Here is a 17,203-nt window from a genome sequence, read left to right as displayed (position 1 = left end):
GATATAATTCAACATGAATGGCTAAATGTTTAAGTATGCTTCATTAATAGGATTTAAGGTAGGAATTCATTTCCAAATCTGCCACTACAAGGGGTGATATATTCCAGAAGTAAAAAAGGTCCACAGGATAATATCAACAACCTGGAAAAGGGAAAAAGAAATCCACATCAAATATGAAATAAAAATGGAGGTAATGTCGGCCTGATATGAACCCATGTGTTGGGTGATTTCTCACAGCAGATACATTACAAAAGTTAACTTCTTTTCCGTGATTAAAAACATATTGCATAATGATAATGATAACGATAAAATTTGGTGACTAAACAAGGGCACATGACACTGCTGATCCATCTTTAAAATTATTTACTTACACTTTCAGGTTGTTTTCTTTTTAAATGTACACTCCCCCATGTTTTGTTTTGTTCTTTACAAATATCTACTCAGAGTGCCCTCTATTTTGTCAAAGCTGGTTGGCATTCTTTTCAGTTTATCCATTAGATGTCAGAGTAATTTTGTTGAGCAAAGGAATCCCAGAAATGATCAACTGTTGATGTCCTGTTCACACTTGATAAAGTACTGTTAACAGTCACATTTTTTTATTGGATGTGAACAGATCCACAGGAGGAAGTATAACATCACCAGATAGTTGGGGACAGCAAAAGACGCAAAAACTGAATACATGGAATATAATATAATAATTTCTTCATTCCTGTCTATCCCATAGATTCATATATCATAATTCTTAAAATCTTGTCGATAAAATAGCCTAATCCTACGATCATTCTACATGTATAACTGCTGTGCTCAGAATCATAATAAAAACTCTTCAAGATATGTATGTACAAGAAAATATAATCCATTTACTACTTAAAAATGCTATCCAACTCTAAGAGGAAGAAAAAAAAATAAACGGCAATACACACTCTACAGAGAAGATCAAATAAAAAGCTGATCACATAAGCACCTCCCTTTGGTGCTGCATTTACAATCTCTGATCACAGAAAAGAAAAATGAAGTCAATTTACATCCAATATGCCTTCTACACAGTAGACCTCTCCTTCATACATATCCATATCTTCTCTGCCGGCATAATCGGTTCACGTTCGTCAACATGGCTATATAATATGTGCAATAGATAAAGCCACAGAGAGATTCCCAAAGGCACTTTGTAATCAAATCCTCATTACCACAAAAACCAAAAAAGAAAACATTTGTGTAACTGTGGCAAGTATTTGAGAAAAATAAAAAAACCCAAATGTTTGAGACATGCCTAGAAGCTGAGAGATTCACACGCCACCAGCTGTCCAAAAAATTACAGCTAACCCCACCATTACAGTGCGCGTCCTTTATGATGTTGTTACAATACCTGTACAGGAAAATACACTGACAAACCCATTAAAAAAATTACATCGATACTGGAATGCAAATTTAAATGAAAAGATGAAAATAATGATAACAGTGATATATATCTTGATCATTTCAAAGAGAACAAACAAATCATATTCTCTTTGTCTCTCTCCAAACACACACACACGTTATAAAGATTGAAAATTCTGTATTCCTTTCATCTTAAATTGTACTATGGCAAGCCTCTTGTGCTCAATCAAGTATCGATGACTACCGGCACCTCATAGTCAACACTGCACTACCTGAGGCAATAGAGGTTGTGGGATCAGCTGAAGATTTGAACTGTAAGAGTCTCACAGGTGTTCTATATTTGCATCAACTCATCACCTAGCCATCCTCCTGACATGTGCCGTAACCATGCAAACGCTGCAAAGTCATATCTCAATAGAAGAAGAGGCTGCAGATATATGATTTTTTTTTTGAGAAGGATGCCAACGAGGCATTTCTGTGTCAGAGTGCTCTCCCCCTTTGTTTTTCGTAAGAGTATGCAGAATTTTTGAAAATATAACCGCAAGATAGAGAAAGAGAACCTCCACATCCTACATATAAATACATGTGTGAGGAATAATGACACCAGACAGATTTTTCTCTTTTTTTATGTTCATGACAATTATTAGCATTTTGTTTGCCTTTTGAGACTAAAATGAGCAACTCCCAGCAAAAAGATAGAAAGCTGTATTCACAAATATCTCTCCCTTACATCGATAAGTTCATATTGCTTGATACACTTAGGTATGTATGAATGTATGTATATAATAACTGTATATGATTACTGTCAATGATTTAAACTTTTTTATATGGAGTATTGGAAACAAGCACATAACCACTGTATACCTCTCAATAAATTGTTGACTATGTTTGCATCTAAATTTTTTGAGCAATCGATAAATGTTCTCTCTTAATCTGCTGTCGTTATTGGTTTTACATATACAATATACACAGTCAGAGCAGCTGAAACCTTGAAAAACCTCGTAACATGATATAGCACCTGTTATCAAAATACAAATAGCCATCTCCTGTTGGCGTACCATATACTGACTTAATGCAAATTTCTAAGTACTGCCTAGCTATGCTCCCATCCTACCACAATTCTCCCAAATATCTATTAAGTTTTTGTACCATTCAACAGCAAAACTCTTGCGTGCATCCCATATCTCCTGCTCCCCGCACTTCCCCAATTTACGCCTTCTTTACACCTCTGCCGTGTGAAATACTTGCACGGCGAAGCAGTTTCTGTATACAGCAAAGGCGGTAGAAAAAACTGCAAAGAGCTACAAGATCTGTACACAGAGTAAAGGAAGAAAAGGTCACTTTAGGTCATACGTGTACAAATCCAGATTCAGGTTCCAACTGGCTCCCTCGCAACCCCTCTAACTTGAATTTATGGGCAAAACTCCGTCAGTCAGATTTTCCTCTTCCATTTCATCTTTGTTGCTGCTGTTGCCTATTTGGCAGCATGCGCGTTTGCACTGCTGTCTCTAATACTGATTCATTGTTCTGTATTTGAAATTGAAATGTTTCAGGATATTTGCTCTTTCATTTCTCTGTGTGCCAACATTATGGTAATCACTAGCTTTTCATAAATTCATCTTGATATCAAGCCCATTAAAAATACTTTTAAAAATGCAAAGTCATCAATCAATACAGACCTTGATTCCATGTCCTTATATTGACAACGATGAATTTTCTGATCTAGTTTTCTATGTGTGAGCTTGCCTTTACCCCTGAACTTCAACAACTAAAACACCTTCCAGACATCATCCCATTGTTACCCTACCTCCCATGTAAACAGGAAACAGATTTGCCATTGCCAATTTGACAAGAGAATCATCAGCACTGACTTTAAATAGTGAAGAGAAGGAAGCGGCAGAAATACTTTGTGTACTAGATTGCTTTTGACAAGCCCAGAAAAAAATTCTTCCAAGAAATGCCTGTAATCTCACAATTTATTATGCAAAAACAAACAAAGTAAAATGAAAATCTCCAGAATAACAGCATTTCAATATTGTTGTCTCCCGTTGAATGAAAGCACATATGCCTTATACGATTTGACTTTGCATTTTATTTGACCCGAGAGGTTTATACACGTCACATTAAAGAAAAATAGGAGGAGCAAAATTTGTTGCTGTTGATTCTGTGGGCCCATCTTTGTTGTTGTTGTTTGTCTCTGTGATGTGGTGAATAGGAAGAGACCTTGTTGCCATGGAGAAAGTTGAGAGAACCCTCCTTCAGTCGCTGTGATGGCCGATAAATTATCTCTCATGTTGGCAGCCGTGATGGCGGTGTGTGGATGAAACTTGGTTTTTGCACGTGCTTTTAGCCCCCCCCCCCCCTGTCTGTCACCGCATCCAGTCCCTCCGTGCGTGGGGCAGCGCCGCTGATCATAAGATTGTGTCGAAGACGTGCATGGACTTCTTGATGTTCTCGTCCTGTGGAGTGGCACATTTGACATAAAAAAAGAAATTGAAAAAAAAAAGTAGATAGATAGATATATAGATGGAAAGTTTGAGTGAAAACGAGAGAGAGAGAGAGAGAGAGATTGAGGGAGAAAGGAAAAAGAGAAGGGAGAGAATACATAGAAAGTGAGAAGAAAGTAATCAATGAAAGGCTTGAATGGGCAGATGACTAACCCAATTTGTTTCATTGACCCCCTTCTCTGGCTCACCCAATTCCTGGTGATCTCACTTAGAAAAGGATTTGCAGCTTGTCGAGAATTTTGTATCACTGCATCAATCAAGACTCGCGCCATGAGAGTCGGCTGCCACGAAAAGCAGGCCAGAAATCTTCCATGACTTCCAAATTAACCCCCCCCCCCTCCACACGCATCACATAAATATTTTACAATTCATGATGAAGCCCTTGTAGTGTGTCCAAGTACCTGCAGTGCTAGATCTACATATGCCACACTGGTTTTTTTTTTAAAGTATATTTATTCATTTTTCAGTTTTTACATATGTTAAGTTCACAAAACAAATTCAATATGCTCTCTCAGCTGATGAGTTTGTATCGTTTGAATCATGGGTAGTGAATTTGGAATATTTCACTGAATATGAGCAATGTGAGATACCTTCCTTATTTGGAACATTGCATATTGCTGTCTTTTTTAATCAAGTATAAAGCAGGAAGTTTCTAATGTCACCCAAGTGAAGCAACCATCACAAAAAATATTTCTGCAAGCCTGTTATCACACACAAAAAAATGTCTTACAATGCTAACTCATCTTTAATAACTTTTCAATCTTCCAAGAAGCCTTTTACCTTAGTGAAATACATGTACAGCGAATCTATTACAATCATATTAATGCAAAATACAAAGCTATCTATTATCACAAGGGAATTATAAGAGAGAAATGTAAAATCTAAACATAAACACCATGTTTTATCTCAAGTTGAAGTGAGGCATTGAGCAGAAGCAAAAGATGCAGGAAAGTGTCAAAAATTGTTCATTTCCTGTTGCCTCACTAGAAGGCAATTCAATGTAGAATATTAGGACGGCGCCCTCAATGTAAAATGGCATCGTTAAACAAACCTTTGCCAGTCTCCACGGTGTTTGTGGGAGAGGGCGTGTCTTCTGCTTTGATTTTCTGTCTCTTGCTTTCTTTTGTTCTGGACACATCATCTGATGCATAAATGAAACTTCTTCATTTCTTCATATCATTCATATCATTGAAAATGGGTATGATTTGCCTCGTGTGTGTATATGTATGTGTGTGTGTGTGTGTGTGTGTGTGTGTGTGTGCGAGTGTGAGTGTGGGTGTGGTCTTACCCGTTTACATGAATCAATGAATTCATCCATGGATACCACTCCATCCTTGTTCAGATCCATTTTCTAAGTGACGAAAATGATGAAAAAAGATGGGGGGATGACAGAAAGGTTAGAATGTATAAATGCCTTGATATAACAGGAATATAAACACTTGGATATACATAAGTTTCAAACTTATTCCAAATTAATTTTTTTTCCCCTGACAAATCACCTGAAAGCTAGCCAGAGACTTTCTTGTGATATGAGCAACAATTATAGTCAAAGTATAAAGTGAATTGCAAGCATTTAAATATATTCACAGTGGTAACAGGTGACTTGAATGGCTCGTTAGTATGCCAAGGTCCCTAGGTGAAATGTAACATACAAAAAAATCTGAATGCGTCAGCAAACTGACCTGCTGTTGCACAGGAGACATAAAATATTGCAATGGCTATTTTCAGAAGGTAATTCACTACTATAATGTTGTCACTAATAGCAACAGAAGTCCACTGCTACCACCTTTGTACATTCTGTCAAAATAAAATGCCTTGTGTGCATTGTGTTGTTTTCGTCTAAGTAGTTGGGTCTATGTTTAGGTGATTTTTTTTTTTAATAAGGTATGACTAAGGCAAGGAAAGGAGAGAAAAAGAAGACAAAAGAGAAAACAAAACAAATAAATATAATGAAAAGAACAAAGTAATGATGACAGAGAAGGAGAATCCATAATGGTGAATGTTCTTCATGAAACATTTTGAACCAAAGGGACAAAACTTCAAAAAGAGATGGTACCCATTAAAAAAGAATACAGCCATCTTCTCTTCACACGCTGACTGAAAGAAACAATACTTGGAAACATTTCCAAGTGCAATTATCACATCCACTGAGACAAAGTTTCTGATTGTGCGGTGCCAGTAGAGAGCATGGCGTCAACAGCGGTAGACTAATCAATAACGCCAAGATCGTATGGTCCGCGTCCGCGAGATAATCCCCCACGATTTTCGACGGGAGAAACCGCCTTGCAAACATGACTCTAATGTCAATATTACTCCTCCTCTTGAACAGTCTGCCATTCTTCAGACTAGCCCCGCTTGGAGCTGGCTCGAGTAATGAGGTAAATGATGGGAGATTTCCAGACTTCGGGATTTACTGCTTAAGTGGGTGCAATTTTCATGATGTGCACACCATGCAAACTAGAGCAAACACATTAAGTATTAGGATTAACAGAAAAAAAGTGCAATATGTACAATAAATAGTCTGTAAAACTTTGCAATCACATTACATTTTTTTTTTTTTTTTTGGGGGGGGGGGGAATCAAAGCTGATTTATATTCTATGCTGCCCATACTTTGGAGTCACTTGTGGAGATAGTCAATTAAAGCTAGATTGGTTTTTCGAAAATGAAGAGAACAAGACTTTTCTGTATGAAAAATTATACAATTCAGGATGATGAGGCCAGGAGATAGCGCTTGAGATAGCGATTGAGATAAGAGGGATGTGTGAGTACAGACTATTATCCAAGGACTGCAAGCACAGACAAGCAAAAACACAAGTACCGTGGTATAAAAATAAAAGATACACGGGGGTGCCAAATTGTCAAAATGCAATGATATGAAACAACAGAGGTGGCGACGGCTGAGATTGAAATTGACGGTTCTCGTGGAGCGGTTTACTGACCTGGAAGACTCTTTCGACGTGTTCTACTGGTGAGATATCTTCAACCGTTGGCTCGGAGTACTTTCCCATCATGTCATAGATGGCTTGCACTATATTCAGCATTTCCTGTCAGAATAAAAGATATTGTAAAAAAAAGTACATGAACGACCATCCAAATTAACACCAAGTTGTAATCTTTATACAAAAGTGTCCTACATTACTATTGCAGATTGAAAAAAAAACCATATATATATAACAAAAAGCAGCACAAAATAAACGGCACAGACATAAGTATGCTCCAAATGGATATGCTTGTTGGAATGATAAACGCTCACATTATTTCGTATCGTTGAATCAGCTGTTAAGCCGAGAGAGATGATTCCACGGCAACACCTGAAAAAGTAATTGTCCAAATCCCAGGGAAGGGCGGGGGAGGTAGTTCAATTAACCTCTCATATACAGCAGGAACTGAGTGCACCTAACAGCCAGTAAAATATGAGTTTTGGCAAGAGTTATCATCTCCTACAGGTGTTTCAATTTCAGTTTAATGCAATCAAATAATCATCCAATTTATCATCAGAACTTCTGGAAAGTGCAACAGTTTTGAGCACACTTTCTATTTGCTTGCAATAATTGATAGGTTTCCCTGAATTTTTCTTTTTTAAACTTCTCTTATTCACTGTAAAAGTTTCAAGGTCCTGATGTTGTAGGTTTTGTTGGTGTAAGCACCAAAAGGTGTAATATGTGTTCTGGTGCGACTGCGGAGCGATCATTGCGTAAGACATGAAATGTATAGAGTCCCAAGTGTGAACGAGCCAAAAACTCATGAATGTGGAAGAACCAAAGAAGAAGCAAATAAAGAGCTGGCCATGTAAAGAGCCTGATGACGTGAAATGTTTCACACACCCCCTTCGTGGAAATGAGTAAACATTGCCGACTCCTTACGCCTCACCCCAAGAGACTCTTGTAATAGCCAGTGGACTGTATTATCCAGGCACATGGCGCCACATAAAAGAATTAAGCCTCTTTTGACGGCTTGCAGGCATGAGTAGGGCTTTCATCTTTCTCTAGATATAAACCTGCTGCGCCTCACTATGAGGGATGATGTTCTGCGTGTAATGATCTTCACAGCCAATAACATGAAATCACAAAATGATGTATTTGACAATACAAAGCCAGAAAGGGGGAGAGAAAGAAATGGCAAAACCTGTTTAATCATTAATAATGCACCATACCAGAATAAAAAAAAAGTGCCCTGGCTAACCTTGAAGAAAGATAGATAGATTACAGACTGACAGAAAGGGGGAGGGAGGGGGGTTGTGAGGTAGAGAATGACTTTTCTAACGATGATCTCACCAGCAAACCAATTATTTTCCATAATTTAGGCTTTGCCACCGAGTCCATTTCTTTGATAAGAAGACAGAAAATATTTATGTTTACTTGGAAATGGCAGAAGAATATTTTGTACTAGGAAGAGAGAGAGTGAGACAGGAGAGAGAATGGAAGAGGAAGAGGGAGAAGGAGAGATGAGAGAAAGAGAGGGAGAGAGGAAAAGAAGAAGGAGAGGTAGAGGGAGGGATCCCCTAACTTGTATTTAAAGGGACTGTACAGTACTGGTTGAGGTGGGGATTCATGTTTTGAACATTCCTAAGTGAGATAATGAGAAACCTCTTATGAAATATGAAAATGCATGTAATTTTAAGAAGGATTCACTGTTTATTTGATGAAAACGGGTTTTCAAATGGCCGAGATATCCAAAAAAGTGATAATAATAAAAGGCGACAGGCCACGCCTTTTATTAGGATCTCTTTGTTTCACCTTGTTTTTGGATATCTCAGCCATTTCAAAACCGATTTTCATCAAATAAACTTTTGATACCCCTTAGAATTGCATGCTCTTTGACATCTCATAGAGTGGTTTCCGAATATCTCGCAAAACGTTATAAGCTAAATCCTCACCACGACCAGAACTGTACACACCCTTTAACATCAATTTCCCCTGGCAGCCATGCAAACACTTATGCCCTGCATTGCCCTAAATCTTTCTGCCATGTCTGGTCGATTCCTGGCTTCGCAATGCCATGGTCTTGCAAACAAACCTCCCCAGCATGGTAACCACCCCCTTATCATCATGAGAAGATGTGGAATCACCGCATGGATCGTGGCCTGAGGACCCGACAACCTAAAGTGGTTGCTGTCATCGGCCACAAACAGATCGCTTAAAGATAGTTTCATGCTGGCTCCTGTTTGCCTTGCTTTATTGCTTGAAGATTACCAGGGACGGATGGACACATTGCACATCTACACGGTACATAGAACTCATGGCCTACACCAGCGGCTATACAATCACTTACATACCGTACATACTTTCTCAAACACACAAAACACACATTAGAATAACACACACACATAGTATGCACCTACCACTGTGTTATGTGTGGAAGACGCACATCAAGTTTTCAAAGTTTGCCCCCCCCCCCCCCATGACTGGTTCAGGTGTAAAAACCTGATGCATTGACAGAACTCTCTTCATCATTGCCCCTAAGGTGTAGGGGGCCTAGATGGCAGCCTTTCCCCTATAGTATTCAAAATGCTCAGTAGACTACTTCAGTGAGCTCAGTAGACTACTCCAAGGCTCCTACGATAACACATTTGTTCAAGTCTGTTTAACTTCATGTCTATCAGGGCAATGAAGGCGGTGTCAAATTGCGTTAGCCCTCCCCCTCCAATATATTAGTCTATCAGCTGTACAAGTTTGGTAAAACAGTCAGACTCTAAATTGTGTACTGGCCAAGCAAAGCTCCGTATGGAAAAATAAGACTTTGCATTCATTTTTTCCTTTTTTTTTTAATCTCCAAGAAATTACTTTATGTAATTCATAAATGACCTCAGATCAAGACTTTCTTAGAATGGACTTGAATATCAATGAGGCAGATTTGCAAGTCCTGGCTTGAGAATGAAAAGTTTCTCCTCTTTTTCTTTAACTATCTGGGCCCTGTTTTATCAAAAGATATAACTGATTATAAATGTCCTTACCACACAGGTTGCCATAGACTTATGATAGAAATCAAATATATAATCAACCATAACTCTTCATAAAACAGGGCCCTGGAATTCTGAAACAGGTGAAAACTGAGTATGAATTATGTCACAGATAACAACCAGCTAGAATTATAATTTTCAAATACCACCTTTGGCCTGACGACCAAAGTTTGGAAAGAAAATGAATACAGAAGGTAAAGCTTGTAACTGTTTCCCCATATTTCAGACAACATTACTAGCATGACTAATCTTGATTCAAACCATCTGTTGTACAGAACAGCACTTACGTGTATGGAACTGAAAGTGCATTCATTGTGTAGGTGTGTAAACTAGAATAGTACACTTCAGATTTGATATAGGTCCTACAAGTCTGCTCAGTTTCTTGGATTTGGTGTTCCTGGTACATTGCACATGTCCTTATCGATTTCAACCTCTAACCTGGATATCACAGAGCTGCTGTTCATACAGAATATTCCTGTGTTTTGATTGAGAGCTCAAAGACATATTGTGCTCCTTAGGTCTTTGTGAAGGGCTTTTGTTTGGACTAAAAGGATGATCATAGGGTGTTTTTTGTTTGAATACCTCAAGGTTACAATACTGCCTAAAAAAAGGGAGAAAAACTGGAAAGGAAAGATACACATTTCTCTACTCTGGTTTCTTTGTGGAAACACCATGTCAAAGAGGGTTACCGGTTTGCAATATTGGTTACAATGAACCCTGTCTTTGTCTGTAAATGGGACCTGTCATGGGCAATAAAATACAATATATATTTGGCATATATGTTGCTATGATACAGGGTCTGACCATCCAATGCTAAATCCCATCCAACCCCTCTCTGTCGCGACCGTTTGAAAATCGCATCGAGAAAGATAAATACATATCAAAATACAGTATTCTTGGCAGCACGGATCCATGAGCCAGTAGATCAGACACAGCCCAGCTTACAGATGTCCATTTTATGTGACCAAAAATTGGGAGCAGAAAATTCTTTTTGCCTTTTCCTCTACTCTACCTGCCTGAATAGGGATACTGCTAAAATACATACCCCACTTGTTTCTGCCCCCCCCCCCCCCCGCCATGAACAGGGGGAGAAAAAAAAAAACATCTCTCTTTTGAGCGTCTCGCCTGCAATCTAATCTTGATGGTCAGCTGCCCTGGTCAAACTCTCTGCGGGGATGGACGAGCGCTTCGGAGAAAACTCCTTAATGTCAAAACGACTGCACGATGCCATAAATACTGCGCGCAAGAGGGGACACAAATACCGACAACTGACGAAAGCTCCCCCGTCCATTAGCCAAGGTCCTGCAGGTCGAGCCAACGAAAAACTTCCCCCCTCCCCAAACACATCAAAGAACGAAGAAGGCAGCCTGAAACCACGAAAATAACCTTACTGTGTAAACATCGGGACAGATTTGCGGCTCTTAATGTCCACTCAGGACAAAGCGCCATCAAGGATAGACATTGAATATTTTATATATAAGTATACTTTACACTCATGGTAGAAAACATACCGGAATGGAAAGCTTAGAGAATACTTGGGCAGTGTTCTATGGGAAATGCATGTTATAGCAAAATCAGTCCGTCCGCAATGGGTTAAGGAGTGAATTCCCGCCAGAGGTCTGTGCTGTGCCACATAAACAGAGTTATACTGATCTGTTCAGGATAAAAAAAATGAGGGATGCCCTTGGTGATATGAACATATGGTAAGCTTATGACTGCCTCAAATCAGACTGATGCCATCAGATTGAGTGAACACAAAGTCTCCCATGAGAATGAGAATCAATCAAGGCAAAGGTTAATAGCTCTTGAATTTGCATAGAAAACACAGAGCACACACCAATCCTTGGATTCTCTGGGCTTAAAGGACCTCATGAATATATCATGAGAGAAAAAAAAACCCAACAAAACAAAACAAAGCAAAAACTGAAATGTGGGGCATTTTGTAAAATACCGGCATTCTAGAATACCATAAATTAAGCGGAAAAATGTGTTTTGTGGAAGGTAGCAGATATCAAACAGGGTTAAATATTCCTATTAGAGTTGTCTTAAAAGATTTATATGTCATATCTTACTGACATGTAATACTTCTCTTCTGTCAAACAATAAGCCTACACCCTCCTTGCAAAAGGCATAAAAATTACCTGACTGAGGAAAGGACTATTGTCTGTGAGGTCAATTAAATTGAAACTTCATGTATAGTACACACACTGGATAGAAGGTCCTCATTAGTTCAAAAAAAGAATTACCATAGTGGAATATTTACTTCATCATCAATCACTCTATCTATCTATCTATCTATCTATCTATCTATCTATCTATCTATCTATCTATCTATCTACATATCTATCTATATATGTGTAATGAAATGCTATTCATCATGAATTTCAATACTCTGTGTGTAGTTAGACATGAAGTTACTTTTGAAACCTGTTTCATAATCACTCGCGGCTCTCCGAAAACGTGGGCCGAGGCGGATCAGAGATATCTCCGAGGCACAAATGAGATGAACATAACTAGCAAGACGCCACCAAGCCATTAACTCATCATGCCAGTAATACATCTTCAGACGATGCCTAAGAACAGCAAAGCAGCTTCTTTGGACGGCAACAGATACATATTTACGAGGAACAACTTATCATATCATAAGACAGAGGCCTTGGTAATGACAATCTTTTTGAATACATTGAATGATGTAAACAGATTTTTATTTTCTTTCTGAATGTACAAAGTCATTTCATTCCTTAATAGAGGTAGAAAAGTTTTGCATACAAAAATAAATATAGTGAAGACACATGCTCACATGAGTCATTGTGGACAGCGCCCACTGTAGTGAAAAATGCAGCACGCTCATAGATGTCTTGAGAACAAAAACAGATGACAGGTTCAGCATTTACCAGGAAGCTACATGAATTTATGTTATCTGTCCCCTGACATGAAACTGGCCAAAGTTATCCTTTGAACTTATCTCATAACCAAGTCTAAGGATGCGTTGGAAACTTGACACATTGTACCGCGTCGACCGGTCGCTGAATGGAAATCGCGGGGAGAATTTGATTTACCGTGTAATCAGATTCTCTATTCGCATCTCGCAGACGAAGAGAGAGACAAATGTAATGTTGACTTTTATCAAAATAATACCAAAAAAAGAAAGACCAAGCAGAGAGGAGAAAAAATGGGTATACTATCCTCCATGAACCAAGAATGAAATCAGATTAACTTTGCAACATGAGACGATACTTTTCACTAGAGGGTTAAATTTTTTTCTCCTTTCTACCTCAGTTTGTTGCATTTTTCTTCCCTGTTTGTTACCGACAGCAATCAATGGTAACAGAGTGTGGGTTTTCATTTTCTTCCTACCTTGGGGATAAATGTGTGAGCGAAAACAACATGAGACGCTTAATTCCTCATGAGGGAATTCTGGTACTTAAGTGAAGGATTAGTCCTACGGCATCTCTTCCATGTAGGATGTACAGAGAAATTCCTTGTGGAAGGAAAACTGCATCTCACAGCACAAACTGAAAGGCAAAAGCCACATCCCCTCTGTAGCATTGAGAGAATGTGACAATACACTACAGCTAAGCAACAAATGAAGTAAACATCAAATTTCGTTAATCATGCATTTTCACTTCCTTCATCTCTAGCAGATTATGTTAATTCTGAAATTCAGTTTCCTTGATGACTAAAATAATAAACTCTCAGACAACAATCATCTCTTTTTTTTTTCTCTCATTCTCTTCTTACATGTGGAAATAATGCCTAATGAATGTTTCACATCTAAGAAACCCACTTCCAGCACTTTTAAGTTCGTTTAAAATCCTCTTTCAACTGCAAAAACAGGCGATGAAATGCCAATAATTTCACAGAAAAATTTGCAGCCTTACTGTTACTCACTGCTTGCCTGTGTGAAGTGATTAAATTTCTTTGTGAGAAAAATCTATGCCAGCACTAGATCCTCCAAAAAAAGAAAAAAAAAAAAGAAGCAGATCATATTGTTCTCCTTTTTTCCAATTGTAAAACCATCGGAATCCCTGCATGCATTTTGGTTCTTCAAAACTAAGACTTACTTGGCTTCCTCCAGCAACAGCTTATTCCAGAGATCATTTTTTATTTCTTAGACTCTTTTATCAAAAAAAAGAACGAAAATATTTGTTAGCACATGCATCTACTCATGATCCAAATGCCTCCCCCCCCCCCTTCCCCATTAACAAGCCAAACTCTGTCACCTGCCAAATCCAATTTGGAGGGGACCACAAAACAGATGAGCTGTTGATTGCGATTCTGTCTCCCGGAGAAAAAGACATCACACCTCTGCCAAGGTGATGCCCTCCTCATTCGGCCACCAGGAACCTAACGTGATGGGACACGAGCGAGCATCGCATCAAGAGGAATTGCCTCGTCATACTTGTGGCGGACTGGGGGTATCGCCGTGGGAAGACGAGATAATGATGCAGCCTCAGCGGGGGGTGTGTGAAATTACAAAGCACAGTCTCCCGGGCAGACGACTCGTCACTTTTGCAACAAAGTTTCTCATGTTGCACATAGATGTTGTTTGTACTGAGCGGCTCTTAAGTGGCTGCATCAAGAAAGGCTATGCATACGAAATCAATAGGTACTGCTGGGATATTGTGAATCTATTTTGATCTTCCTTTTTTTTTTCTTGAGTAGATAGCAACTTGACACCTGCACCATGCATCACAAGTTCTTATTTTTATCTTTTTTTTCATAATGACCAGTCACTAAATCAACATTCCTTCTTCTGAAACAGGTATGTGGTCTCTGATGGGGGCACTAGACTATCAGACTGATGCTTTTGGGTTCAAACCTCTGCAAATCTAGACAACGGAACAATTGGGAGGGTCACTTTTGACTTCGGACCTACTCGCACCTGCAACAAAGTGTAAAACCTAAAATGAACCTGTCAGTGTTAAAACATCCAATTACTTGCAGTAATTCTCTCTCAGTTATCTACAACATGTTGCTACGAGACATTACTATCATCCTTAGATGTAGAACTAGCTGGAAGACTCCAAATAGATCCTATTTCTCATCATGTTTGGAAAGTGTGTGCCACTTGGGCAGAGAGGCAATCCACTTAATTTGGGTATTTGCTTTTGTTTTTGTGTTCTTCGTTTTGGTCACATGACTGCCCGAGTTTTGTGATAAATAAATAAGACTGGTTCACTCAATGAGGTGTTGCCCTGGGCTAAACTGTACCACTTGTACTAAAAAGAAAAAAGAAGAAGAAGAAGAAGAAGAAGAAGAAGAAGAAGAAGAAGAAGAAGAAGAAGAAGAACAACAACAACAACAACACTAAAACTAAACAGCAAATTAGGAATGCTGGGAGAGGGGGGACCACTTGGAAGGTTCTACTTTCACTGTAGTAATGCAAATGACTATATATGATATGTCTCTAACTGTTGATATCAAACTATCCCAATGCATGTTTTCAAGGCTCCTGATGAAAGGCATACTATCCCTGATATGTTCAGTCTTTCTCTTTCTTTCTCACAGACATGCTAGTGTAAAAAAGTGGGAAAAAAGAAGAATTGGTAAGCATTTTATGTCAAAATTATACACTTTTCTAACTTGCAGGACTTTAGAGAAAATAGACAGGACTAGAAAAAAAAAAGACAATGACTGAGCATCATCACTAGTGAAATTGGAACTCTTATCAATGCCTAAGTTGAACTGGTAAAAAAAAAGCATAATGAAGTACAAGACGACTTTCTGAATACAATTTCATCAATTTATGCGGATACAAATTAAAACTGTATCTGTGAATATTCTATACCAACATCTCTGTTTCTAGAAAAACAAAACCCAACACAATATAAAACTTTAAATTTGAACGATTTCTTTTTTCAGTTGTTGATCAATATAAGCTCTGTTGATTTCATTCAACCCGTTCCCAGTACACCGGGTTCCCATGGCATCAACTGATTTATGGGAACTTGGTATACTGGGTTCCCAAAATGTAGACAAGAGTGCCTGCATTCGTGGCCTATATTCATGTTTATTTGTGTTATGCTGCCCATAAAACTGGCTTTGATCGGAAGAGTAGAGTTTCTTCTATCAATTTTAGTTTTCTTTCCGTGTGAAAACTGTGAATCGCAGTATTATTTGCTCTTTTTTCCAATGCAGTGTGCACTTATTTTGCTATTTATAACACTTGCATGAAGGTGTACACAGCAATCAGGGCTAAGCTCAGTAGATTTTCACTTTTGCTGACCCCATTCAAGTGCCTTTTTTGTGAAGAACAAAAGAGTTTGTGAGTCCATCAGTGCACGCTCTATTCATACCTCCCACCTGGTCAATCTTTTGCACTGTTCGATGGCACATGTAGTTGACTGTGGAAAGGGAATACATGTACCACTTGAGTGCTTTTGCACAGGTGGATTACCAACCTGTCTGTTCTCTGTCCACCTGCCCCCCCCCCCCCCCAAAAAAAAACCCCTAAAAACAAGACAACCTTGTTTGGGGGCATTGGGGGCTCTCTGAGAATTGTGGGGAGGAAAGGGTTAATGCTCTTGATAAAAGTCAACTTGAATATGCATACTTATTCCCTGATGGCTTTTTATGTGACAGTTCTTTGGAAAAATAGAATACCATCTTTAAACAGGAGATAGCGCCACAGTCACTTTTTCCCTCTGGCTTCTGCCTAAAATGGTGCCAAAGTTCAAAGCCTGGTGACAGGCAATTGACAAAGAACTACCATCGTTCAGTCTGGACATCCAGATTTGAATTGCTTTCCCTCATTCTATCTCTCTATTTCTTGGTTCCATCTCTTGATATAAACCATGCAGATATTATAATTTCAACTTTAAGCTAACGGGTGTGATACTTTGAATGATAAAAAAGGAGAAAGACACAAACACACTCACAAAAAAACAAACAAACCAGAAATAGAGAAAAAATGCATTGAAAAGAAATCTTGTATTAGGCCTTATATTGCTACAGCAGTATGGATGTTGCACGCAATATGGATTATAGACATAATTATGCGTGCATATATATTGAGTTTGATGTGATGGGCATTGTAATGACCACCTTTGTGGGTTCTCACTCCCAAATCCAATAATTATGCGCATAGATATGACATCATCCCCCAGCGTCCCCTTGTAATGCAGGCTTGTCGGCAGACGGCGCGAACAATGCGTGATGGGGGGAAGCTTTTTCGGGTCTTGCGACGGTGCGGCTTACGTGCTTGTGTTTCTCATCAACTCCACACTTTGCACTCCCGAATGAACGCAAAATCCAAAGCTGGAAAGCAGACACTTGCATGCAATCCGAAAGCACAGTCTTATACAACAACCGCCCACATGGCAACGTGACTGTCGTTAACACAGCCAATAATCCATA

The 17,203-nt window shown here is 38.8% G+C and overlaps 1 protein-coding gene across 1 annotated transcript in view; it reads right to left on the bottom strand.

Moving 5' to 3' along the window:
- Positions 1 to 3,370: 3,370 nt before the first annotated feature.
- LOC140242071 (Kv channel-interacting protein 4-like) overlaps positions 3,371 to 17,203 on the bottom strand; it is a 64,026-nt gene continuing 50,193 nt past the window's right edge. The window contains exons 5-7 of the mRNA XM_072321830.1: positions 6,825 to 6,929; positions 5,173 to 5,235; positions 3,371 to 3,836 (exon numbers count right to left, since the gene is read on the bottom strand). Of these exons, the coding sequence (XP_072177931.1) occupies positions 3,789 to 3,836; positions 5,173 to 5,235; positions 6,825 to 6,929 (216 nt within the window). The 3' untranslated portion in view covers positions 3,371 to 3,788. The remainder of the gene's footprint in view (positions 3,837 to 5,172; positions 5,236 to 6,824; positions 6,930 to 17,203) is intronic.

This window comes from Diadema setosum, chromosome 18, assembly GCF_964275005.1.
Source record: "Diadema setosum chromosome 18, eeDiaSeto1, whole genome shotgun sequence".
In the NCBI taxonomy this organism is placed as follows: Eukaryota; Metazoa; Echinodermata; class Echinoidea; order Diadematoida; family Diadematidae; genus Diadema; species Diadema setosum.
This window is presented reverse-complemented; position numbering and strand designations above follow the sequence as displayed.